The sequence below is a fragment of the Nerophis ophidion genome, linkage group LG08, assembly GCF_033978795.1.
Source record: "Nerophis ophidion isolate RoL-2023_Sa linkage group LG08, RoL_Noph_v1.0, whole genome shotgun sequence".
In the NCBI taxonomy this organism is placed as follows: domain Eukaryota; kingdom Metazoa; phylum Chordata; class Actinopteri; order Syngnathiformes; family Syngnathidae; genus Nerophis; species Nerophis ophidion.
The window spans coordinates 72,735,433-72,763,091 of NC_084618.1; the positions used below are offsets into that span (position 1 = coordinate 72,735,433).

The following is a 27,659-nucleotide window of genomic DNA, read 5'->3' on the forward strand; positions in this document are numbered from 1 at the left end:
TTGACAATCTCCGTAGAAAAGAGTTAATGTTTTGGTCATGTTTTTGTGTGGTTTTCCTTTTCCGCCATCGCGACCTCTGAAGTCCAAACTTCAAAGAGCGCCCGTTTGAAAAGAGGACCAGGAAGGATGCAACAAGTGTGAGGTTCGTCGTTAACTTCTAAACTTCAACTGTCTATCCCAAAAATGTATATTTTAGTGGAAATTGTGTTCATACAAACGGTATGTATCATTTAACTCGTGTCTTAAAGTGAGAATTTGATAACCAAAAATGAAGCCAGATTAGTTAATTTGACCAATTCATGAAACAAGCTGGCCAAGGTTTTGCCTGCTCATAAATGACCTGTCACTATTAGGTCGTATTTTAACATGAAAATCTATTGTGGGGATTAAAATATACACAAAAGTATGGCTTAATTCAGTGGTTCTCAACCTTTTTCCTGTGATGTACCCCCTGGGAATTTTTTTTTAATTCAAGTACCTCCTAATCAGAGCAAAGCATTTTTGGTTGAAAAAAAAGAGATAAAGAAGTAAAATACAGCACTATTATATCAGTTTCTGATTTATTAAATTGTATAACAGAGCAAAATATTGCTCATTTGTAGTGGTCTTTCTTGAACTATTTGGAAAAAAATACATAAAAATAACTAAAAACATGTTGAAAAATAAACAAGTGATTCAATTATAAATAGATTTTTACACATAGAAGTAATCATCAACTTAAAGTGCCCTCTTTGGGGATCGTAATAGAGATCCATCTGGATTCATGAACTTAATTATATATATTTCTTCACAAAAAAATAAATCTTTAACATCAATATTTATGAAAGATGACCACAAAAAATCTAGCTGTCAACACTGAATATTGCATTGTTGCATTTCTTTTCACAGTTTATGAACTTACGTTCATATTTTGTTGAAGTATTATTCAATAAATATATTTATAAAGGATTTTAGAATTGTTGCTATTTTTAGAATATTTAAAAAAAAGTCCCACGTACCCCTTGGTATACCTTCAAGTACCCTCAGGGGTACACATACCCCCATTTGAGAACCATGCTACAATGCCAATGTTGTCATGTTTTTTTAACAAGTTAGGCAGTTGATTTGAAAATGTCTAACTTGTGGTTTGGCTGTTTTGCAGGCTCACTGGGATGTGACATCTTTTAGGATTTGGGTCGTGAAAACAAAGAAAATACAGGTACGTTACGCTGTTTGTTTTTTCAGCAATACACTGAATCATCTTTCATGTAAGTGTCTTCTTTTGTATTGGTTTGTGGATTAAATTTCCCCTGCGACCCCAAAGGAAATAAGCGGTAGAAAATGGATGGATGGATGGATGGATTAAATTCCCTACACTGCTAAAAGTTTTGTTTTTCTCGACCGTATATATGTCAAAAATTCGATAAACAAATGTTTAAAAAAAAAAGATTGTAAAAAACACGATGGAACAATTTTATTTGAATTTTAATATCTTGGAAGAGACCGGTTTATTACATTGAATTACTATTTTGTATTGTATTATGTTCAACCATTAAAATAAAAATCTAAGTTATGTGTAATATATATTCATTCAAAATTATTCATACATTCACTTTATTTTGTATAGCAATTTAAAAATTCGGATACCTCATTTTCCTTCTGAGAGGCAAAATATTGAATACATTTTTTTATCAAGGTTAATTTGTGTCTTTACTACTTTTTTCTTTCAGCAATAGAATCAATTATATTTCATGTAAGTGTCATGTTTTGTATTGGTTTGTGGATTAAATTCCCAACACTGCAAAAATTATTTTTTTTCTGGACTGTAAATGTCAAAAATTCAATAAACAAATGTTTAAAAAAAAGATTGTAAAAAACACGATGGAACAATTTTACTTGAATTTTAATATCTTGGAAGAGACCGGGTGTATTACATTTATTACTATTTTGTATTGTATTGTTTTCAACCGTTAAAATAACAATTTAAGTTATGTGTAATATATATTCATTCAAAATTATTCATACATTCATTTTATTTTGAATAGCAATTCAAAAATTTGGATACCTCATTTTCCTTCTGAGAGGCAAAATATTGAATACATTTTTTTATCAAGGTTAATTTGTGTCTCTACTACGAAAACCTTTCAGGACACTGAATTGATGTAACTGAATTTTTTGCGTTTGAATTTAGTGAACTAAATTCTTTTACATCACATTATGCTGACAATTTCATTGAATAAAAACGTGTGAGCTGAATTTGTTCATACAAACTGTATGTATTCATTAACTCGGGATTTAAGGTGAGAGTTTTATAACAAAAAAGTAGATAGATAAGCTAATTTGACCAATTGATGGAACTAGCTGACCAAGTTTTTGCCTGCTCATAAATGACCTATCAATTTTAGGTCTTATTTTAAGATTCAAATCTATTGTGGGGGTTGAAATATGAACAAGAATATTGCTTTATTGATGCTAGAATGCCAATGTTGTGATGTTTTAACAAGTTATGCAGTTTATTTGAAAATGTCTAACTTGTGGTTTGGCTGTTTTGCAGGCTCACTGGGATGTGACATCTTTTAGGATTTGGGTCGTGAAAACAAAGAAAATACAGGTACACTACTCTGTTTGTTTTTTCAGCAGTACACACATTTTCATGTAAGTGTCTTGTTTTGTATTGGTTTGTGGATTAAATCCCCAACACTGCAAAAAGTATTTTTTTCTGGACTGTATATGTCAAAAATTCAATAAAAATAAAAAAAAAGATTGTAAAAAACACGATGGAACAATTTTACTTGAATTTTAATATCTTGGAAGAGACCGGGTGTATTACTTTTAACTACTATTTTGTATTGTATTGTGTTCAACCGTTAAAATAACAATTTGAGTTAGGTGTAATATATATTCATTCAAAATTATTCATACATTCATTTATATTTTGTATAGCAATTTAAAAATTTGGATACCTCATTTTTCTTTCTGAGAGACAAAACATTGAATACATTTTTTTTATCAAGGTTGATTTGTGTCTCTACTACGAAAACCTTTTAGGACACTGAATTGATGTAACTGAATTTTTTGCGTTTGAATTTAGTGAACTAAGTTCTTTTACATTACATTATGCTGACAATTTCATTGAATAAAAACGTCTGAGCTGAATTTGTTCATACAAACTGTATGTATTCATTAACTCGTGATTTAATGTAAGAGCTTGATAACAAAAATGTAGATAGATTAGCTAATTTGACCAATTGATGGAACTAGCTGGCCAAGTTTTTGCCTGCTCATTAATGACCTATCAATTTTAGGTCATATTTTAAGATTCAAATCTATTGTAGGGGTTAAAATATGAAAGAATATCGCTTAATTGATGCTACAATGCCAATCTTGTGATGTTTTGACAAGTTATGCAGTTGATTTAAAAATCTCTCCGTTTTTTTTCAAATCTAACTTGTGGTTCGACTGTTTTGCAGGCTCACTGGGATGTGACATCTTTTAGGATTTGGGTCGTGAAAACAAAGAAAATACAGGTACAGTACTTTATTTTTTCTTTCAGCAATACACTATATTATATTTCATGTAAGTGTCATGTTTTCCATTGTTTTCTGGATTGAACTCCCAACACTGCAAAAGGTATTGTATTTCTGAACCGTATATGGCAAAAATTCAATTAACAAATGTTTAAAAAAAATAAAGAATGTAAAAAACATGATGAACGATCAATCCATCCATCTATTTATTATCGCTTGTCCCGTTCAGGGTCGCGGGGGTGCTGGAGCCTACGATTTACTTGCATTTTAATATTTTTGATGAGACCAGGTTTATTACATTTAATTACAATTTTTATTGTATTATGTTCAACTGTTAAAATAAATATTTAAGTTATGTGTAATATATATTTATTGAATTTTTTATAGCCATTTTAATATTTGGATACCTAACTTTCCTTCTGAGAGGCAAAATATTCTATACAGTTTTATTTATCTAGTTTAATTTGTGTCTTTACTACGAACGCTTTTTAGGACACTGAATTAATGTAACCAAAGTTTTTGCCTTTGAATTTTGTGAACTGAATTCAAATTATGCTGACAATTTAATTGAATAAAAATGTGTAGGCGGAATTTGCGTGTTTTTAAAATTTCCATTTGTTTAAACTACAGTGTTTTAAAATTCAGTGTGTAAACATTCAGTGTATGAAAAACCAGTGTGAAACAATTCAGTGCAGACATGTTGTTTGCTTAAAAAGTCAAGACCCACTTTTGGTAGATTTAAGACTTTTTACTGAAGCAATCGATCATGTCTAAGAACAAGCCAATGGAGTGTCAAATTTGCTGGTCACCAGAGACGCAGGTAATACAGCACTACACACTGCAGTCCACGTAACCTGCTGTATGTGCTTTGATTCCTTTTTATGAACGCTATAAACCTGGGGTGTCAAATGTACAGGTTTTATCCGGCCCGCGAGATGAGTTTGCTAAGTATAAAAATTAGCCAATATATTTGAATGAAAGAAACCGCTGTTCTAAATGTGTCCGCTAGATGTCACCATAGCAATTCTTTATATCTTTGTAGCTCATGTTACATATGTAAAAAAAAATAAACCACATGTTAGTGCACCAGTCAAGGAAAATGAACAAACTACATAAATAACATTCTGCGATTTGATTTTGATGTAATTTTTTTATCTTGATAAATTGAAAATGAATACCAATGAGTTGACTGATGAACATCATCACATAATTTATTCAGAAAGTATAAATAACGACAAATAAAGGTAGATTTTTTTTTCCATGTGGCCCCGGTCTAAAATGAGTTTGACACCCCTGCTTTAAACAGTGGAGGTTGCAGTGCAATAGTGAAAACATCCCAAAATTTTGATTCAAGGATAAAAGCTGATCACACCGTGGTACAAACAGTCACACAATAATGATTTTTAAATAGTTTGTTTACACCATATTTTTATAAGCTGCATTTATTCACACTGAAAAACACTGTATTTAAAATAAAATAAAAACTTCAGTTGCATAAATTCAGTGTCAAATAAAGCTTTTGTAATAAAGACACTATTGTGGGATCACACTCCTCAGCCTTCCCTGTAAGGTTTATTCAGGTGTACTGGAGAGGAGGCTACACCGGATAGTCAAACCTCGGATTCAGGAGGAACAGTGTGGTTTTCGTCCTGGTCGTGGAACTGTGGACCAGCTCTATACTCTCGGTAGGGTCCTTGAGGATGCATGATAGTTTGCCCAACCAGTCTACATGTGCTTTGTGGACTTGGAGAAGTCATTCGACCGTGTCCCTCGGAAAGTCCTGCGGGGAGTGCTCAGAGAGTATGGGGTACCGGACTGTCCGCTTGATGTACGATCAGTGTCAGAGCATGGTTTGCATTGCCTGAAGTAAGTCGAACATGTTTCCAGTGAGGGTTGGACTCCGCCAAGGCTGCCCTTTGTCAGAATTTCTAGGCGCAGTCAGGGCGTTGAGGGGATCCGGTTTGGGGGCTGCAGGATTAGGGCTCTGCTTTTTGCAGATGATGTGGTCCTGATGGCTTCATTTGGCCAAGATCTTCAGCTCTAACTGGATCGGTTTTCAGCCGAGTGTGAAGCGACTGGGATGAGAATCCGAACCTCCAAATCCGAGTCCATGGTTCTCGCCCGGAAAAGGGTGGAGTGCCATCCCCAGGTTGGGGAGGAGACCCTGCCCCAAGTGGAGGAGTTCAAGTACCTAGGAGTCTTGTTCACGAGTGAAGGAAGAGTGGATCGTGAGATCGACAAGCGGATCGGTGCGGCGTCTTCAGTAATGCGGACGCTGTATCGATCCGTTGTGGTGAAGAAGGAGCCGAGCCGAAAGGCAAAGCTCTCTATTTACCGGTCGATCTACGTTCCCATCCTCACCTATGGTCATGAGTTTTGGGTCACGACCGAAAGGATAAGATCACAGGTACAAGCGGCCGAAATGAGTTTCCTCCGCCGGGTGGCGGTGCTCTTCCTTGCAATCCGGGGGAGGCTCAAAGTAAAGCCGCTGCTCCTCCACATCGAGAGGAGCCAGATGAGGTGGTTCGGGCATCTGGTCAGGATGCCACCCGAACGCCTCCCTAGGGAGGTGTTTAGGGCACGTCCAACCGGTAGGAGGCTACGGGGAAGACCCAGGACACGTTGGGAAGACTATGACTCCCGGCTGGCCTGGGAACGCCTTGGGATCCCCCGGGAAGAGCTGGACGAAGTGGCTGAGGAGAGGAAAGTTTGGGCTTCAGTGCTAAGGGCTGCTGCCCCCGCGACCCGAACTCGGATAAGCGGAAGAAGTTGGATGGATGGATAATAAAGACACAAATTAACCTCCATAGTTTTTATTCTAGCTTTTGTATTGAATCTGTGCAATTGTATCCAAGTAAGCAAGCTCAATATTTAACTCCCATTGTACGGAATTCTTCTTTTCAATTGCTATCAAAACATTTCCAGGGCATCTTTTAAAACAACACATTAGCTGTTGGGTTCACAGCTTGAAGCCCACTTAAATAGGCGTGTACTAAGTTACACAAAAACTTTCTTCTTTTTACTAGCCTTGTGGTTATGAGACATCTGGGAAAATGTTTGCTTTTTTGGCATCCAAGGTGACATCCCCGCCAGAGTTGACCGTTTGTTGTTTTAATTATAAGACCAAAACTGTTTTTGTCACATTGAACAGACTTCATTTTGTAAAGATTTGTGAGGTTTTACTTTAAATACCGTAGTAGCAGAAAAAAATCCCTTCACAAACAATCCCCATTAAAATAAACTGTCACTGTCACAAAATATGTACTAACTGTACAGGCTCATTTTAAAACATTTTCACTGTCACATAAGTAAAGGTAGGGTTTGTGGATCTTTTGAAGGGCGCTGGATCTTGAAGAGCCTTTTTTTTCCCCCAAAAACCTGTTCGGACTGGCTTGGTATTACAGTTAGTTTTTTCAGGAAACAAACACTAGTGTTTTCATTATTAGATAAGATGTAGATCTGAATAATTAACTCTACACAAATATTACTCTGAAATATTAGTTATAATGGTATTTTTCGTTGTGTTTTCATTGTAAACATTCAATAAGGCGGTGCCATATTCCCAGTCTTTGGCAGTGACATCACTAGTTTGAATTTTTCCGCACATAAAAAATGTGTAGCATAAAATATAGAATAAATCAAAGTTTACTTATGTAGCCTTTATTCACAAATAGGATCCTCTTGCATGTAGAGAAGTAATGCAGAGACGTCCCCGACTTATGCATAAGGAGTGGTCCAACCCGGGTCACACAAATATGTACAATAAATGGCATTCATAGATAGAAAACATTTAAATAAGACTACCATAAAAATTAGGACATAATAAAAATGTGAACACAAAATTGTACTCGATAGTACCCTAAATTGTACCCTTTAGAAGAATGAACCCGAAACGTGAATCCAAATTCTAAAAAAAAAATGTGGTTTGGTTAGTAGAGCGGCCGTGTCAGCAACTTAAGGGTTCCAGGTTCAATCCCAGCTTCCGCCACCCTAGTCACATCCATTGTGTCTTTGGGCAAGATACTTCACCCTTGCTTCTGATGGTTGTGTTTAGGGCTTTGCATGGCAGCTTCCACCATCAGTGTGTGAATGTGAAAATAGTGTCAAAGCGATTTGAGTACCTTGAAGGTAGCAAAGCGCTATACAAGTATAATCCATTTAAAACCAAAAATGAGTACAATTAAAAAATAATATTAATTTTAAAAATATATATTTGGTTTTTCTATGTAAAAATACATCCATCCATCCATTTTCTACCGCTTATTCCCTTTCGGGGTCGCGGGGGGCGCTGGCGCCTATCTCAGCTACAATCGGGCGGAAGGCGGGGTACACCCTGGACAAGTCGCCACCTCATATTATTTTTATGTTGTTTTATTTTAATTCCAAATGCTTTAACTCTGACTCTTTTTTTCTTGTCCAGTTGCCAGTCTGGTGGCACAAACGTTCAGAGTGGGAAGTTGCCGACGCTAAATTTGCATGTGCATAAAAAACGTCTCCTAAACGAACGGCTAACAACTGGGAATCTGTTCTCATCGTTCACCTAAAAGAGACGTTCAAAAGACTGGATTTGTTGGCGAATGTCACATGTCCAAAAATCAGTTAACTACTGTATAACAAAGCTATACAATTACAATTAGAATATAACTAGATGAAGTGTGATATGAACTGTGATGTAAATCAATCAACTACTAGTTTGACATTTTTGCGGTCATACCTGTCCTACAAGTGTAAAAAAAGGTTAACTACTGTATGTTAAAATATTACAGAATCATTTTAGATGCTCATGTCTTACAATATAGGACGACAATGTCCAAATTTAAGTGGGTTGGGTACTGGTTAGATGATATTATCATCTTATTTGCATAATTGAACATTACGCATGTGCATGTAATTTGTTTACACAAAGAAATAACTTCTATTGTCGCTTCTTTTTCTCCTTTTTTTAACTGTCATAAACAAGTAGGTGAGTGCTTTGAGAAAGGACAGACGATTGAGGGAGAAAATATTCCATATGTGTCCCTCAATATATTTTGACTGTCAGAAATCAAAGTATTAGCCATATTGTCTGTTCAGCAATATCATTTGATATTTTTACAGCTGCTGGTTGACTCAAGAGGCTGTTTAAAACTAATCCAATCAATTCATTCAGGTGTCTGATGGCATTTTTAATGACGTTTTTAAAAAAATATTATTTAAATATACCTTCTATATGAAAAACACTTATTGCGCTATGGTTTTCACCTTCATTGTGCTAAAATTAGGTTTGGTTGTGTATAAGGTCCTGCTTCAAGATAGCCTAGAAAAGAAGTTTCATATTATATTTGTATTATGCATGTCAACAACATAACTAAATGCCACAAGTTTGCGCTAATGATACGTTAAATAGGGAGGTGAATGAGTGTTTCCATGGTGACAGCCGGTGTATGCTCAAACACCTCATTTGAAATAGGGTGGATTGCACCACTTTTGCACTTGTTATCAATTGTAAACGCAGACTTAATAGATCCCCCGCAACACGGCCATTAACAGAACAATTTTATAGTTTGCACTCAATATTTAATACTGTTTATTTGGATTCAAGTAGCACGGTGGTACAAGGGTTAGTGCATGTACCTCAAAATACGAAGGTCCTGGGTTTAATCCCTGCGCTCGGGATCCTTCTGGGTGGAGTTTGCATGTTCTCCCCGTGACTTCATGGGTTCCCTCCGGGTACTCCTGTCTTTCTCCCACCTCCAACTACATGCACCTGGGGATAGGTTGATTGGCAGCACTAAATTGGCCCTAGTGTGTGAATGTGATTGTGAATGTTGTCTGTCTATCTGTGTTGGCCCTGCGATGAGGTGGAGACTTGTCCAGGGTGTACCACGCCTTCCGCCCGAATGCAGCTGAGATAAGCTCCAGCACTCCCCGCGACCTCAAAAGGGACAAGATGTAGAACATGGATGGATGGATAGATATTTGGAGCCTAGTAGGTCAGGCCCGAAATGCATATGAGAAGTGGTAGGAAGCATAGTTCCAAAACATCCCGTAGCGCCAAATCTTGCTGTGGCAGTCCTAGTTTATTTGTGGCAGTAGCTTTAAATCCCAAATATTGTTGTTTTTATCCTAGTCCCACATTGTATTTATATTCTATGTTTGTCATCTGTGATATGATTAAGGGCTGGGCGATATATCGATATATACGATATATCACGGGTTTGTCTCTGTGCGATATAGAAAATAACTATATCGTAATATTCGAGTATACGTTCTCACGCAGCTTTTAGCTGCGGGCATTACGCTTCAGGCTCTTCTCACGCTTTCCTGTCTGTCTTTCTCACAGACAAGCAGGCGCACATTCTTAAATCGTCACATACTGTCACAACATACGTCACATACGTATACGCCCTCGTCCAGCAGAGAGGTAGCAGACTAGGCTACATTAGCTGCTAACGTAGCCGTACGAGTGGGAATACGAGAGAAAGAAGGTGTGGATCTGGTAACAAATGAAGGAAGACTTAATTCCCGATAAAAACAGCAGGGCGTTCATCGTCTGGCGGTGGTTCGGCTCCAAGTGGGAATATGTCGAAGAGACAACCGTAATTCGTCAAGTGTGGGGCAAAAGCGTTGCTATAAAAAGTAGCATTACTGCTAAGATGTAGCATCATTTGAAAAGTCACTCGCTAGAGAATGAAGAGAATTTCATAATGTCCGTAGTAACCTACCACATAGTGAAGGACAAATACTATTTGATTTCCTATTATGCAGCTCATTTTTATTTGACACTTAAACTGTCTCTGACAATCTTGCACTTTATGTTTTGTAAATGACTTGAATTTTTGTGCTATTGCTTAATAACTTCAATAAATACACTTTTGGTCAATTGACTAAGTTGTGATTTTCCTCTCTGCATGAAAGTTTAAAAGTAGCATATACGAATGCAGTATGAAGAAGAATGTTTTAATGTATACACATATAATCATCATACCGCTGTGATTATATGCATCAATTGTTCATTCAAGGCCAAGGCAAAATATCGTATTATAGTATATCGCGATATGGCCTAAAAATATTGAGATGTTAAAAAAAGGCCATATTCCCCAGCTCTAATATGACTGTAAAGGTTGTGCTTGGGTTATCCCCATCCACCCTTACTTTAATTGCTATAATGAAAAGTACATTCTACAACAAGCCCAAATGTGCACTTTTAAACATTGTTAATTGGGCTTAGTCTGGATTTTCTTTCTTACTCCACTAGGCTGGCTTTATAACATGGAAAGATAGTCACAGAGTCCTTAACATGCATACAACGTTCTGTGGTTACATGCCCCATGTGTGCAGATAGGTTAAAGGGTGGGTGGGCTGAGATTGTATATTGTTGGATATAAATACGTGTTATCACGTTTAAACCAGATGAGAGGATTTCCTGTTTATGCAACATCTGGATGGTCCATAGTGATGTCCGCCAGTAAAAAAAAAAGCCTATGAAGCACATGCCGTTAACAATGGTAATTATGGTTACACATTCCAATCCTAGCAATTCCCTTTCCTTTTGTACTAAAAGCCAAACACGTCTACAAAAAATATGTTGTTAACATGTAGAGAGAGAAAAGCAAATCGGCACAATGTGTGTTTTCAGGTATGTTGTGAGTAACCATAGCAGTGTGTTTTATTTGTGTGTGATTCTAAACAAGTTTGTGTGATTGCTTTCATGTGTAGGAATTATTCATTGTTACCTCCACAGATGAATTTGGTTTCATCCTGTTGTTTCGTTCTAGGAGAGCTGTGGTCAATTCCAATGCAAGCTGTAAACTGACTATATACAAACCCCCAAAACCAGTGAAGTTGGCACGTTGTGTAAATCGTAAATAAAATCAAAATACAATGATTTGAAAACCCTTTTCAACCTATATTCAATTGAATAGACTGCAAAGACAAGATACTTAACGTTCGAGCTGGAAAACTTAATTTTTTGCAAATATTAGCTCATTTGTAATTAGATGCCTGCAACATGTTTCAAAAAAGCTGGCACGTGTGGCAAAAAAGACTGAGAAAGTTGAGGTATGCTCATAAAACACTTATTGGAACATCCCACAGGTGAACAGGCTAATTGGTAACAGGTGGGTGCCATGATTGGGTATAAAAGCAGCTTCCATTAAATGCTCAGTCATTCACAAACAAGGATAGTACGAGGGTCACCACTTTGAGCAAATGCATAAGCAAATTGTCGAATTTCAAAATTTTTCAACGAGTTATTACAAGGAATTCAGGGATTTCACTATTTACAGTCCGTAATATCATCAAAAGGTCCAGAGAATCTTGAGAAATCACTGCACATAAGCAATATTACGGACCTTCGATCCCTCAGGCGGTACTGCATTAAAAAGCGACATCAGTGTGCAAAGGATATCACCACATGGGTTCAGGAACACTTCAGAAAACCACCATCAGTAACTACAGTTTGTCGCTACATTTGTAAGTGCAAGTTAAAACTCTACCATTTATCAACGCCATTTATCAACAACACCCAGAAATGCTGCCGGCTTCGTTGGGCCCGAGCTCATCTAAGATGGACTAATGCAAAGTGGAAAAGTGTTCTGTGGTCGGACTAATCCACATTTCAAATTGTTTTTGGAAACTGTGGATGTTGTGTCCTCTGGACCAAAGAGGAAAAGTGCTGGCCTGCCTGCCCTGTAGTCAAGACATGTCTCCCATCAAAAATGTGTGTTGCGATATGAAGCCTAAAATACCACAACGGAGACCCCGACTGGGAAATAATTCCTCTTGAAAAGTTTCAAAAATTGGTCTCCTCATTTCCCAAACGTTAACGGAGTGTCGTTAAAAGGAAAGGCCATGTAACACAGTGGTAAAAATGCCCTTCTGCCAACTTTTTTGCAATGTGTTGCTGCCATTAAATTCTAAGTTAATGATTATTTGCGGAAAAAAAATTAAGTTTCTCAGTTCAAACATTAAGTCTTTGCAGTCCATTCAATTGAATATAAGTTGGAAAGGATTTGCAAATCATTGTGTACTGTTTTTATTTACAATTTACACAACGTGCCAACTTTACTGGTTTTGGGTTTTGTATTTTTTGGAAGTATTGTATACAGGGATGTGCCGACCAATCTGGCCACCGATCAATATCGGACGATATTTGTGAAAGAAGCTAGCAGCTAATTATGTGTCTCCATACACAGTGTGGAAATCCTCCCCTAAGTTAATAATAATCACTTCCACTACGGCAAATAACTGCATGTCTTAGTATTTTAAGGAGGACGAGGCTAATCATGTTTCACACTGAGAGCAAGCCAGAAGCAGGTATGCTAATAGCTAAATTGACCACAAAGCTAGTTTGAAAAAAAAAACCCAGAAGAAATAAGTGTTTATTAAACTTTAAGAAATGCAGATGAAACGAATACAAGTAGAAAGTAAGCAGTCGTGTGCAAGTAGATTCATAAAAGTTAAGAGAGAGTATGACACAACAGCCACTGTTGATGTGTCGGCAAGAAAAGGGCAGATCACACCACAAATTAGTGGTGTCGATACCAAGGGTAGTGTCAGTATATGATTGATACTTGAGTGATTAAATCAATTTTACTGTGATGTGGTTAGATCAATATTACTGCGATGAGGTGGCAACTTATCTATGTGTGTATATATGATTTATTGATATATATATATATATATATATATATATATATATATATATATATATATATATATGTATGTATGTATGTATGTATGTATGTACGTATATATATAATGTGTGTGTATATGTATGTATGTATGTGTATATATATATGTATGTATGTATGTGTATATACATATATGTATATATGTGTATATATATGTATATGTGTGTGTTTATATGTATATGTACGTATTTGTATATTTTTTTTATGTTTACAAACTCAGAGAATAAATCCCGGACGATCTCACTCATGGATGATTGGTATCAGAATCGGCAGCATAAAACCCTGATTGGAACTTGTATATATTGTACTTGATAATTCTATTTCACTCTTTATGCAGAGAGATAACTAAACATAATTGTGTGTTTTTACAGGCCGTGTAACAATGAGCTGGAGTTTCCTGACTCGGCTGCTGGAGGAAATCCACAACCACTCCACGTTTGTGGGCAAGATCTGGCTCACCGTCCTCATCGTCTTCCGCATTGTGCTGACGGCCGTCGGAGGCGAGTCCATCTACTACGACGAGCAGAGCAAGTTTGTGTGCAATACGGCCCAGCCAGGCTGCGAGAACATCTGCTACGATTCCTTCGCGCCGCTCTCGCACGTGCGCTTCTGGGTCTTCCAGATCATCCTGGTGGCCACGCCCTCGCTCTTGTACCTGGGCTATGCCGTCAACAAGATCGCCCAGGCTGAGGAGCAGGCGGACTGTGACGGAGCGAGCGGTTTGTCCCGCAGGAAAGCCAAGAAGCATTGCCTTGCTGACAGGAAGCGGCATAGTCGGAACAAAGTGCCGCAGGATGACGAAGAAGAAGAAGAAGACCCCATGATCTATGAGGTGGCGGAGCTTGAGAGCGATGGCAGCGATGCTGCAAAAGCAAAAACGAAGGCACGCCATGATGGGCGCCGGCACATCAAAAAGGATGGTCTGATGCGTATTTACATCTTTCAGCTTATAGCGCGCTCCGTCCTGGAGGTGGCCTTCCTGGGTGTACAGTACAAGCTTTACGGCTTTGCAGTGCCAACCACCTACATGTGTTCAGTCCTCCCATGCCCCCACAATGTGGACTGCTTCATATCACGGCCCACCGAGAAGACCATCTTCCTCCTCATTATGTACACCGTCTCCTTGCTTTGTCTGGTTCTCAATATATGGGAGATGCTTCATCTGGGCATCGCTACAATCTGGGAGATTCTGCGCTACCGTCACAGGAACATGTGCGACGAGGAGGTCTTTGGATTGTCAAGAGGACTGGGCCTGCTCAACAAAGACGAATACAACAGCTACCCTTCCTCCTGGAACGCACCGTCAGCCCCGCCGGGCTACAACATTGCTATCAAGCCCCCCATGGTGTACACGCGGCCTCATGACCAGCCACTCCCTACCACCCACCTGGGTAAAAAAGAGACACCGTGCCAGCAGAACGCCGCCAACGTAGCCCAAGAGAAGCGGCAGCGGTACGTCAACGGTGAAGATGAGCCGGCCGATGCCCCCGAAGGTACCCACGGGAAGGACACCCGGCCGCAGCCCCGGCAGGAAACTGACAGTCAAGCCGACACGCTGCAGCAGACCCACAGTAACAACCAGCGTAAATCCCCGCGTGAACACTGGCAGGCCTCCAAACATGCATCCTCCAAGGCAAACAGAGGTGGCTGCAGCAGCAGCAGCAACAGCACCAACGGAAGCTTCAAATACGGCGAAATAAAAGGTTCCGAATGGATTTGACTCACATTTTATGCAAAAAGAAATTAGATTTTCATACGTGTAGTTCTAGTAAGAGTTTTCCATGCCAAAGTGCCTTGTTTGGTAAATGTGTGACGTAGTATTGAGCAGTCAGGTGCAAGCCTGGCTCAGGGACGAGGACGCCCCTGCCATGCAGAGTCCCCAGGGATTGTACCAACTAGTCCTTTCCACAAATTCTGCAATACTCCCCACACCATATGCAATAAGAAGCTACGCCGTAGCAACAACTTTCAATTATTTACCCTGCAATGCCTTGAACATAACTTGTGTGTGTGTGTGTGTATGTGTGTGTGTGTGTGTGTGTGTGTGTGTGTGTGTGTGTGTGTGTGTGTGTGTGTGTGTGTGTGTGTGTGTGTGTGTGTGTGTGTGTGTGTGTGTGTGTGTGTGTGTGTGTGTGTGTTCTTGTATTTCTACCCTTCTTGAAAAAAGAAGTACCATCCATATGAGGACCGGTGAAAAAGTTAGGACCTAAATCATGGTCCCAATATGGAAAACCATTGCATCTAATAGAGAATGTCTCATTTGCACCCTTGCTGGTGATATCTATCAAAATTAGGGTAGTCCCAAAAAGGAGGGATTTTTCAAAATGACTGTGTGTCGGTTTTCAAAGTGTCCTTCCTCTGGTCAACCTATAAAATAACAAGTGTGTGTAAAAATTTGAAGTGCACCCCCTCTGGCCAACTTATGTAATAACAAGTGTGTGTAAGAAATTATAAAGTGCCCCATTTGGCTAAAATGTATTAAAAAAAATTGTATATAGAGACATTCTGTATTAACTTGAAGTAAATAATTAGGATTAAAAAACAATGACAAACAAAAAAATAAAATAATTAACTTAAAATTTACCTTTGTTATATTTGCATAAAAAAATATGTATATATATATATATATATATATATATAGATATATTTTTTTTTTATTGTTGTAAAAACAATTCTTTATATATCTAGAAAGGGTGGTCCTAAAGAGGCTGGCATATTTCTGAGGTCCCAAGAAGGTAAAAAATACAAGAATGTGTTTAAGAATAGAAGTATATTACACTTGTTCTATTGCCCAACCATTGGTGGGACAAACAAATGTTTTAAATGTGTACTGTACAATGTAAATTGTCATTTTTTTCTCATAATGTTGACTTGTTAGCGGTCAGGCAGTCGAAAAGCAGGATGTTTCCCTTAAACTACCAAATACAAATGTGTCTTTATAGTGTTTCATCTGTTCAAAGCACTTTATTTCTATTAACTGTTGAGACGCTTTAGACATTTAAAAATAAATGTTAATTGTGTTTTTACCTTTTCAGCCTACATAACCATTTCTTGTGTCAGTATTCATAGTAACATTGCCCCCTGCTGGACAATAATAAACCAATGCTCTGTGTAAGTGTTGTTAAAAACTTACACTTATTTTTTGTTTTAAGGATTAACGTTTTTTGTTGTAAATTATTATGGTTCTTAAGTCATGTTATATTTTTTGTAAATAAGACACATTTGGGTTACTATAAAAAGGGCAATTTATTTTCTTTGTCACACCGCTATTCTCGCGAGATTTGGGGTGGTGTTTGGAGTTGCAGACATGCAAAGGACTTTGGGCCATCAGCAGCAGTAGGGAACATTTGGCTAGCTGAACAAGTTGCACAACACTGGAGTGTTTGCTGCCCAAGAACCTCCGAAGTGGCAGGCGGCCACGAGTTTTCACGGCTAAAAACTCAAGTAAAGAGCCCGTCTTTAAGAAACCGAGCCAGTGTTGTCATTTCGGAGCCACACTGTGTTGGATTTACAATTAAAACCGGTAAACCTAAAAAATCCCCACAAAGTATTCTAAACTGACGAGTTTATGGCGAAATAACTAATATGACTTATAATTGCTATGCTTATACATCGAGTAGTTTGTTGAAAATACATTAAATGAATAAGTACAACAAAAAATGTTTATAAAATACAAATAAACTTGTAAAAGTGATAAAACATATTCAAACCAAGTGAATAATGTATGTCCATAATACTGTTAGGGCTGCAAATCTTTGGGTGTCTCACGATTCGATTCAATATCGATTCTTGGGGTCACGATTCGATAATCTATCGAATTTTTTTTAATTCAACGCGATTCTCGAATCAAGAACGATATTTTTCCGATTCAAAACGATTCTGTATTCATTCAATACATAGGATTTCAGCAGGATCTACCCCAGTCTGCTGAAATGCTAGCGGAGTAGTAGATTTTTTTTTTTAAAGCTTTTATAATTGTAAAGGACAATGTTTTATCAACTGATTGCAATAATGTAAATGTGTTTTAACTATTAAACGAACCAAAAATATGACTTATTTTATCTTTGTGAAAACATTGGACACAGTGTGTTGTCAAGCTTATGAGATGCGATGCAAGTGTAAGCCACTGTGACACTATTTTTCTTTTATTTAATTTTTTATAAATGTCTAATGATAATGTAAATGATGGATTTTTAATTACTGCTATGCTGAAATTATAACTAATATTGATACTGTTGTTGATAATATTCATTTTTGTTTCACTACTTTTGGTTTGTTCTGTGTCGTGTTTGCGTCTCCTCAATTGCTCTGTTTATTGCATTTCTGAGTATTGCTGGGTCAGGTTTGGTTTTGGAATTGGATTGCATTGTTATGGTATTGCTGTGTAGCGGTATGTTAGATTGTAAAAAAAAAATCGCTTTAAAAAAAAAGAGAATCGATTCTGAATCGCACAACGTATTCGATTCGATTGGTATTGGAATACAATTTTCCCCACACCCCTACTGTAATTAGTATAACACGGTCTTCGAAAATAAACAACATCTAAAAAGTGCGGAATATACCAACCACGGAAAAGGTACCTGAATGCAGCATTCTACCGGATATGACCACTTCTCCGTCGGTGTTTTTAAAAAAGCGGCGGTTGCTTCTTGTCGTCGTAGTTAACAATACGTGTTTAAAAATAAATAGTGTTAATAGTTATTTCCCCTGGTGACGTTCAAGTTTTTCTAGCCGACAACCTGACGGTTTACACTCGGTGTAAATGACAGGTGGGTAAGTTTAATGGGAGCTAATAAGGTTAGCCGCTAATTTAGCTTGATTGCTAGTTAGCTAGCGTGCTTGCTTAGCCTAGCATTGCTTGTTATTATAAACTTGTTATTCACGGTCACGATGTTTTGGGGAAACAGAGTAGCTGCTGCAATAGAGACATGTTTACTGCTTATTAACAATTTAGTCCAGGGTATCTTGGTGCTCCATGTAAAGTAATGGCTCTATTATTACACCAGGAGCATTATGCTGCAGCAGCTGTGCGCAGATCAGCCAGGACTTTTGGGCAAACTGTGTCCAGGGGAGAAGAAGTTGCAAGGCAAGACTTTCTACCTGGACAATGTTAAGAAACGTCCTACAGCCTTGCTTTTGGAAGCCATATCCCTCCTCGGAGGCGTAAGTTTGTGATAACATGAACATCATTTATACTGACTATCCTCCAGTTGAAACGGCTTGGTCTTTATTTCACAAAGGGCATTGAGAGCTTCCTGCACAGAGATGTAAGCTTTGTGCTTACTGGTAGTAAAGTAGGCCTGGAAGAGCAGAAGACAAAGAGTAATGATGAAGCTCAGCTGACCCCAAAGCAGCGAGAAAGTGTCCTCAGCAGTGAGAGACAGCGACCAGCAACTCCACGGCCAACGGTATTGGACAGATCACTTGTTTTTATTCCTCACATAGACATATCCACATAAGAGCAATAATACAACATTTTAACTTTACAATGTTTGTGTTGTGCAGGCTTGCGGCAGCCGAGGAAAAGCCCTCCTTGAAAAAGCAATTCGCAACAATGTAAGTGACTAATCTGCAGACTTCTAATCAGGGGTCTCAAACACGCGGCCCGAGGGCCAATTGCGGCCCGTGAGACCTTTTTTTTGCGGCCTGCACCTTGATGTGAAAATTTAATGTTGGTGCGGCCCGCAAGTTTTATATGAATGGTGCTTTACAGCCTCATAATTGTATATTCTCGATTTTCCGGGAGACCCCTCCGATTTTCAGTGCCCCTCCAGAGGCAATCATTCTCCCAAATTTCTTCCAATCAATAATATTTAGGGGCACCGTGGAGGCACTGCCTTTATCATCCTCTACAACCTGTACAGACAGCGTGCCAGTTCCGTCACAAGTTGTATTTGACTTTAATAGACGCAGTGAGCGACTGCAAGACATTCGATCAACAGCCATACAGGTCACACTGAGGGTGGCCGTATAAACAACTTTAATACTGTTACAAATATGTGCCACACTGAACCCACACCAAACAAGAATGACAGACACATTTTGGGAGAACATCCGCACTGTAACACAACAGAACAAATACCCAGAATCCCATGCAACCCTAACTCTTCTGAGCTACAATATACAACCTCCCCCCAAACCCGTCTCCTATTGTAGCCCGAAAGAGTTAGGGCTGCATTGGAATCTGGGTATTTGTTCTGTTGTGTTTATGTTGTGTTACAGTGCAGATGTTCTCCCTAAAATGTGTTTGTCAATCTTGTTTGGTGTGGGTTCACAGTGTGGCGCATATTTGTAACAGTGATAAAGTTGTTTATACGGCCACCCTCAGTGTGACCTGTATGGCTGTTGATCAACTATGTCTTGCAGTCACTACCGTGGTTCTGCAGAAGCCTCATACAATATGTGACTGGGCCGGCACGCTGTTTGTATGGCGGAAAAACAGATGAGACGGCAGGTTGTAGAGGGCGCTAAAGGCAGTGCCATCACGTTATGCCCTCAATATTGTAGTCCGGGAGAATGATTGCCCTGGGAGATTGTCGCGAGGAGCACTGAAATTCGGGTGTTTCCAGAAAGATCGCGAGAATTGGCAAGTATGTTGCTAGGGTGGGAAAGCCAATCAAAGTAGGTGAATTCATTAAAAAGTGCATCTTATATTATTTAAAGAAATATTTTCTCGTGGCCCAGCCTCACCTACTTTCTGCATCTAGTGGCCCCCAGGTAAATTGAGTTTGAGACCCCTGCTTTAAATGGAAACTGAATTTTTTTTCTTATGTGAGACAAGCACCCATGGCTTTCTCTTTTCTGTGCATTCTAAGTAGTAAAAACGGCTAGCAAGAGGCAGCTAATAACACAAGCAATGGGGAGTCATATATTAAAAATACATCCAACAACGTTCCAATTACGTGCTGTGACCTGCATATTAACCAAGCTGTAGCAACATTGTGAATTTACTTTTAGTAACATGCACTGCTACTCTGGACAGCTGAGTTTGGAAAAGTTATTGCTAGAGTAAAAATCATGCCTCTCGCTTGTACATTAAATGGTTGTGGCAATAAGCCGAGAAGTTGCAGAAGTTTAAAAATTCACCTTAAACCCGAAGACATTGCTTGGAAAATGGGAGGAGCTTGTTTCACCTGAGAAGTTGGGCTGAAAATTAATCAAATTTTTATTTAGATTTAGATTATGGATTTTCACAATTATAAAAACGCAAAAATCGAAAGAAAAAAAACAATTAATGGGGCGCGCAACGTGAATGCAAGTTCTGGATCATGTGACGGTGAAACAGATGAAGAGCAAATGAGTGAGAAAAGAGCATGTCTACTATAATTTTTTGATGTCCCCATGGTTGCTACTTTTTATTTGTTACAGTATTACTATGTAGTGCTGGGCGATATGGCCTTTTTTTAATATCGTGATATTTTTAGGCCATATCGCGATATACGATATATATCTCGGTATTTTCCTTTAGCCTTGAATGAACACTTGATACATATAATCACAGCAGGATGATGATTCTCTATGTCTACATTAAAACATTCTTGTTCATACTGCATTAATATATACTCATTTTAAACTTTCGTGCAGAGAGTGAAATCACAACTAAGTCAATTTACCAAAACCTTTTTACTAAAGTTATTAGCAAGTGACTTTTTAAATGATGCTACATATTAGCAGTAATGCTACTTTTGGTAGCAACGCTTGTGCCCCGCACTGGACAAATTAAAGTTGTCTACTCGACATATTCCCACTTGAAGCCGAACCACCACCAGGCGATGGACCCCATGCTGTTTTTCTTGGGAATTAATTCTTCCTTCATTTGTTACCAGATTCGCATCTTCTTTCACAACACTCCGCTAGCATCACGGCTAGCGTTAGCCACGCTGCTACTTCTCTGCTGGGCGAGGGCGTAAACGTATGTGACGCATGACCTGACAGTATGTGATGTGTGTAAGAACCTGCGCTTACACTCTGTGAGAAGGAGACACAAGAAGGAGTGAGAAGAGCCTGTAGTGTAATGCCCGCAGCCAAAAACAACTGCGTGAGAACGTATACCCGAATATTACGATATAATCATTTTCTATATCGCACAGAGAAAAACCCGTGATATATCGCGTATATCGATATATCGCCCAGCCCTACTATTATGCCTATTTGAATATTCACTAAACTCAACAAAAAACGCCAGGCATGATTTCCACCTTCACGTAACCACAGACCGTCACATTATTGGCTAATAAAACAGAATCCACTGATAACGGAAGATAATATTTGGGAAATTGACATAAATGTAAGTGAAATGTTGTCATTGTGAGGAAAATAACCATTTGTGCTACGTCCTGATGAACAATGTGAATGTGTCAAGGTGGTCATTTGAAACAGCAATTAAACTTTGAAGCTAAAGCTAACAACAACAATCAATTACACTTACAACACATCTTATGTGCTTGTGTTGTAAAGACATCATCCATGTAACAGCAATGATCAAACAGTGGTCGCAAATGGAGAGACGCACTCTTTTTACCCATTATATCAGCTTCAGGTGAGTCGCCGCTTTACTCATCAAGTTGAGAACAGCATAGCACACTTTCCCCCTTCACAATAAAAACGCGGCGCACCACATGTGGTCTGACTACGCTAACAAAATGATGGTTTCAAAAAAGTACCTTGCACAAGCATAATACACTGAAAACACTTATTGATACATTTACAATACGATTAGGCTTTAGCCCAAAATACTGGTCAAAATTGTCTAAAGATGTATTGCTCCAATAAATGTGAGGAATTTTTGCATTTAACAAACATTGTATTACATTTTATTTTGCACAAAAAGCACACACTCTATGGTGGCAAAAAAGGGTAAAAGGTAGAAAACGGAATTAACAACAAAAAGGAAAAATTGATTTTTTATTATATTGCTATTATTTAAATGTTATTTTACTTGTGGTTTATTTGTTACTAATTTATATCCAGTTTTTTTAAGATCAGTTAAAGTCAACGTACCAATGATTTTCACACACACACTAACTGTGGTGAATTATGTCCTCTGCATTTGTCCCATCCCCTTGATCACCCCCTGGGAGGTGAGGTGAGCGGCGGTGCCGCGCCCAGGAATCATTTCGGTGATTTAACCCCCAATTCCAACTCTTTTTAAAAACTATATGTAAAGTTGGGTGTTGGTGGTAGAATAAATACTCATGTTTTTAAATTAATGGATAATCGTGTTATTAATCCTGATAATAATATTGATCAAAAATAATTGTGATTATTTTTGCCATAATCGTCCAGTCTTACTGAGAAGTAAGGATAATGCTGAAATTATCTAAACAAGGAGCACAAATCTCGTGCTGAAAGATAAAACCATTCCAGTGAGAGTGGACAATGTGGTTGTTTTATTCGTATTGTGTTTTTCCTGTATAGCACTTAGTAAAACTGCTACAAGATGGTTTAGTGTTTTACTATAGCTGGATCTTCTTAACACTCGGCTTCTAAACCTTGTAGCTCATTGTTCTAATACTCAGGCTCTAAAAAGATGGTTGTGTATCCTTATTTTTCCCAAAGTAGTTGTCATTAGCTCTCATGAAGTCTGCAATAATTAGTGATGGCAACCACAGAAGACATTCTGTTGTTGACGGAAGTAGCCTTCGTTGCTATACGCTGTGTGAAATCAATGTGCCCACGAAAGAAATTCTGGTAATGTTTCAAATGACCAAACTACTGTAAATATCACATGTTCTCGTAAATATGCATACATTACATACTGTACTTACTTTCAGCCACTATATAAAACGTTTTTGGATGTTTTTTCAGAGTGATTTATATGCAAAATAGTTCAAGCCCCTTACTTTTACTTTACAAATGTTTTTTAAATTTTTAGCTCAATGCCTTCATGATGGTTTGTATATTGTATGTATTTTATGTTTTTTTACCTTGTTTGTACTGTTGTACCTCATTGTTACTGTTGTACCTCGTTTTTACTGTTGAACCTTGTTTTTAATGACTACTGCTGCAAACCAAATTGCCCTTGGGGACAATAAAGATTTTCTAAGTCTAAGTCTACTATTTAGAAAGCATAAAAATAGGAAAACTGTGTTCGTGTCTCAAATATGGCTTATGGATCAAAGTCTAAATTCCCAAAAAAGGTTGTTTCCCTTTAACTCCACACAATTAGGAGACTGATTTTGTGTTTTTATCTGGTAGGAACGTCTGCAGGCGAGCAGCGTGTTGACAAACGCCCGCTCTTGGGGAGTGAACATTTTGCATGTGGACGGTATCCTTGTGTTTGTTAGGTTTTTATGCCCTCACTTGTGCTGTGTAGTGAACCTCTGCTCACTGAAGATGGCGCCATGCAAGTGTGTATTTGTGACCACTCTGCCTATCTAAGTTCTCTTTCAAAACAAGTTCCTTAATGTGGTGTCAGATGTTCTTTTGTACTTGAAGCAGTTGAACAGTGAACGTGTCAGTGCAAAATACAACAAACTGGAGGTAAGAAACTTAACCTAATAGGTTTAAACAATAAGTAGGCTTTTCAATGTTGTTTTAATAATGTTAATCTGTGTGTGTAAAACAGAGGACTTCCACCAGGCACCCCTCTTCTCGTGTTGTTAAAGGTCAGTTAGGTCTGCATACACATTATTTTAACATATAAACCTCTAAATATTAACCTCATCTGGTTTCATCTTCTATCTGCAGCTACTTCACTGAGATCTCCTTATGTCAAAATCGAAGACAGAAGCAAGTGAGTTTTCTTTCAGTGGCGTACAAGTTCACAGCCAGCATGAAAGCACCAAACCAATAATAGGTTAAAGTAGTTGGAGACTCCAGTGGGGTCTTGTTGTGAAGATGATATTCCTCATTGTGCCACCATGTAACGTGACAAGCCTGCTGCCCCCCGCCTTCTCCCTGAGACAGATAGGTTTCCGAGCCGTGCTCCTGCTGCGTATGCATTTGCCAACAGGTCTTTTCATTTCCTCTGCTCATTTGAGCTAATTGAAGTGCTCATGCTTAATGTGTGCTCATTACTAAAGGAATTGAATCGGGAAGGCTGAAATTGTTCAGCAGATGAACTGGGGTCACTGCTGTAAGCTTGGAAGTGGTTGGAAATAATTTAATAAATAATACATTTACATTGTTGATATTATTGTGGTCAAATTAGATATTTTTAAATCACAATTATCATGATTGGGATTTTTGATTATTAAAATAAATTATTTACTAGCATTACATATATGGTGTTATTAATCTGTTACTGTTTATACATTAGTAATGTGATATTGTGTTTTATTTTTTTGACAGCCCTAATTAATATATTTAATTTATTTACAGTCAAATATACTGACATAGCATCATGGTTATTGAGGCTTCAACGATTAATTGATTTAATCGAGTAGAATTATTTTTAATTTTACATTCTGTTGCTTCAATTAATCGTTCAATGAGTGTGACTAATAAAAAATTATGAAATCTAGACTGCAGAGGTGGCCAGGAACTTTAAATATCTATGCATAGTTTTCATAGAACACACAAGAGCGATGGTGTGCGGAGTTTTTTTTAAATCAATGCACGTGTTAAAAAGTGCAATTTCAATATTGATGTGCAAAAAGAATGAAGGTTATGGCAAGCAGAAAATGTTTTTTGTTTTCTTTATTACTTATTGATACGAAAAGTGTGTTTTTTTCAGTTAAAAGAAAAAAACTAATTGATAGATTACGGGTAACACGATTACTAAAATAATCAACAGCTCCAGCTCTAATATTTATTATTGTGGTTGTATTGAGTGACAGTTTTTTATCATAGTGATTCCTTTTATCTATCCTCATAAATAAATACTGGATGGTTTTATGTAACCAGGAAGTACAAGCCCTTGCTGTTGCAGTCAATGACCTTCCCATCGCTGTGCTACTTGGGACGGTTCAGTCCTTTCGATTCGCCGCCTCCTCCCCTCTTTGACAAAGATTTGGCTGCAGGAGGAAATAAATCCAGGTCGGTCAAGCTAATCTGTTGTCTTTCACCTTGGATAACTAAAAATACAAATATGTGTGTGCCCCAAATAGGTCAAAAAGCAAAATTCTAAGCAGCAACAAGGACAAATCTCAAACTCCTTCGCCTTGGCCGCCGCGCAAGAAGAACCTCTCTTACTGCGAATGTTGCCTGCAGTCTTTCTCTAACTTAGAGGAGGTGGGAATCTTTACCCCTTGTCACATGATGTCAATGTGTGTTTTATGTTCATATATCTTTGTTTGGTCCATGCAGCACTTGCAATCAGATCAGCATCGCGCCTTTGTGCTGGAGTCCTCGAATTATAGCGTGTTGGACCGCCTTGTGGTAAAAATGGTTCCACAAATTGACATCGATCCTGAAGAGGAAGTCTTAGATAGGTGAGCTTTTACTCAAAACGCACTTTATCTGACTCACTGAGTTTATTTATTCAATTAATTTCACATGTTTTATATGTAGAACGCCAGCTTATAGGCATACTCAAGACCTTTGTGAACTTGAGCCTTTGACTGATGCTGAGATGGAGCTGGAAGTCCAGGCCTTAAAGGGACAAACCTCCATCTGCAGGCCTGCTCTGGAATCTGCTTGTCAAGCCCAGCCCTGCAAATCACCAGATGACCCCATCCCAACTGCAGCTTCCCCTTCTATTAACCATCAACTCTCTCCAGACCGTGAAAACCTGCCCTGCCCTTCAACTCTTACCAAGTCTGTACTGGCAGTGGTGTCGCAGCCTCAGCTGCTCTCTCCCTGCCCTAAGCCATCTACGCAAGACCCCCCTTTTGACCCGTACTCCCTGCCTCCTGTGCTCAGCCCCCAAGTCCTCTCACCTGTTCATATAGACCCACACAGTCTCTACTCAGAACCTCCTGTACTCAGTCCTCAGAACTCCACCCCTGAGGAATATATGCGTGAAAATGTTGTGAGTGTGTCAGAATCCGTCTCCGTTTTATTTTCAGAATTTCCAATTGGGGCTGTGGAGGTATCCAACCAAGATGATCCTCCAGTTTTAAGCAGGACCCAGTGTCCCTTTGGTTTTCTGGAGTCTTCCAAGCATCAATTTTGGACCCCAAACCTCAGAAAACGCTGTAGGTATTCCAGCCCTGATCGAAGCCGCAGCAAAAGGAAAAGGACGGCAAGCGGTGGTTATTGGAAAGACATTAGAGATTCATTATCTGACACGCCCTCTTGTCAAAGACAAAAGTCTTCTAGTGGAATTGTCCCTTTATTAGACAGAATATCTCATGTGGAGAAATTGGACTCAAGTGTTTCGCTGAGTTTACCTTCATTTGATGTTTTGGCATCATGGCCGCTGTCCTCCCATCCTCTCAACCCTTCACCTCACTTGTCTAACGACCAACCACCCAGCGGCCTTTGCGGCCGAGACTCTCTACAGTCAAACTCCATCTCTGTATGCATCGACCCAGCTCTCATCCCGGACTTAGACTGTCTCTCCTCGTCCGACTCGGATTGGGACTGCGAGTTGCTGTCCGGTCAGGGCCTGGTGGCAGCCCATCCAACGTCGCCAGTCGGTCCAGGCTTCGAGCTGGACATGGACATTCTGCAGCGGCCATGCGCCTGGATGCATGACACCAGCTATGAGTCGCGTCTGCACACCGCCCTGAAGCCGTCCACACCGGCGGCGGAGCCCTGCGCTTTCTCCAGGACAGTGGTGCAAATTGTTGAGGTGCAGCACTGAAAGCACTTTAGAATGAAACACTCGCTGCAAGATGGAGAAAGTTGCTTGTGAAAAGACAGACAAGGCAACTGCTTAAAAAACAGTGCAAAATAAACTCATTAATTTCCATCTAGGCACACCTTCAATTGTAAATTTTTGATTGAACAACATATTGATTAGTTAATACGTCTGATCGAGCATCAATACTTGTCTCTTACGTTCCTGTTAGTCTGCTAAACAGCGGGCGTGTTGTCATGCTGACATCCGTCTTTCAGCAGCTGTCTCAAAACGCACTCTCAGAATTTAATGAGCTTTTTCTGAAAGAGGCATTATTCAATTACTATAAGTGCTTTGGATTGCATCCCGCTCGTTTTGATGGTTCTGACATGCACTTGGATGGAGTAGAGCTCTTGTGCTTCCTGTGAGATGGAATCGGGGGGAAATACATTTTGGTACATGTTTCATGTAGATGGGCCCAAATGTCAGTCAAATGTGTATACATACTATTCCCTGGGAAATTATCACTCCTATTTTTATTGAATAAATTGTTTTTAACCTTAAATATTTCCTTTCCCTTTGTAGAACATATAACGGCTGTGCCTAAGTGATATGGTCTCCCTTCATGCTCATAAACGCTGACTCCGCTTGAGAGTTAATGGAGAGCTAATGGACAAAGTGGGAGGGGACATTAGTATCTATTTTGTTAATATGCACACTGTAGTATTCCTTTTTTAATATATACACTGTAGTATTCATTTTATTAATATGTACAGTTAGGTCCAGACAGGACTTTTAAGGATGAATTGTGTT

General features: G+C 38.7%; 2 protein-coding genes across 6 annotated transcripts in view; both read left to right on the forward strand.

The window, feature by feature from the left end:
• The window catches only part of LOC133558350 (gap junction gamma-1 protein-like), a 16,192-nt gene extending 66 nt beyond the window's left edge, over positions 1–16,126 (forward strand). The window contains exons 1-5 of one of the 3 annotated variants that reach the window (XM_061909653.1): positions 1–142; positions 1,142–1,198; positions 2,534–2,590; positions 3,450–3,506; positions 13,552–16,126. The exon at positions 1–142 is cut by the window's left edge and continues 65 nt beyond it. In XM_061909653.1, coding sequence (XP_061765637.1) covers positions 13,563–14,900 — 1,338 coding nt within the window. In that variant the 5' untranslated portion in view covers positions 1–142; positions 1,142–1,198; positions 2,534–2,590; positions 3,450–3,506; positions 13,552–13,562 and the 3' untranslated portion in view covers positions 14,901–16,126. The remainder of the gene's footprint in view (positions 143–1,141; positions 1,199–2,533; positions 2,591–3,449; positions 3,507–13,551) is intronic. The other 2 variants (XM_061909655.1, XM_061909654.1) reach the window with 2 other exon arrangements.
• A 365-nt stretch (positions 16,127–16,491) lies between these two features.
• dbf4b (DBF4B-CDC7 kinase regulatory subunit) lies at positions 16,492–27,411 on the forward strand. 3 transcript variants are annotated; one of them, XM_061909651.1, is made up of 12 exons: positions 16,492–16,624; positions 18,187–18,343; positions 18,421–18,588; positions 18,686–18,736; positions 23,378–23,447; positions 23,598–23,662; positions 23,748–23,787; positions 23,870–23,915; positions 25,028–25,159; positions 25,231–25,354; positions 25,430–25,554; positions 25,634–27,411. In XM_061909651.1, the coding sequence occupies exons 2-12, from the start codon at positions 18,194–18,196 to the stop codon at positions 26,868–26,870; spliced, it is 2,208 nt and encodes a 735-aa protein (XP_061765635.1). In that variant the 5' UTR covers positions 16,492–16,624; positions 18,187–18,193; the 3' UTR covers positions 26,871–27,411. The 3 variants fall into 3 exon arrangements, with proteins under 3 accessions (XP_061765635.1, XP_061765634.1, XP_061765633.1); XM_061909650.1 differs by lacking the exon at positions 16,492–16,624 and adding an exon at positions 17,757–17,949; XM_061909649.1 differs by lacking the exon at positions 16,492–16,624 and adding an exon at positions 17,758–17,953.
• Positions 27,412–27,659: the final 248 nt, after the last annotated feature.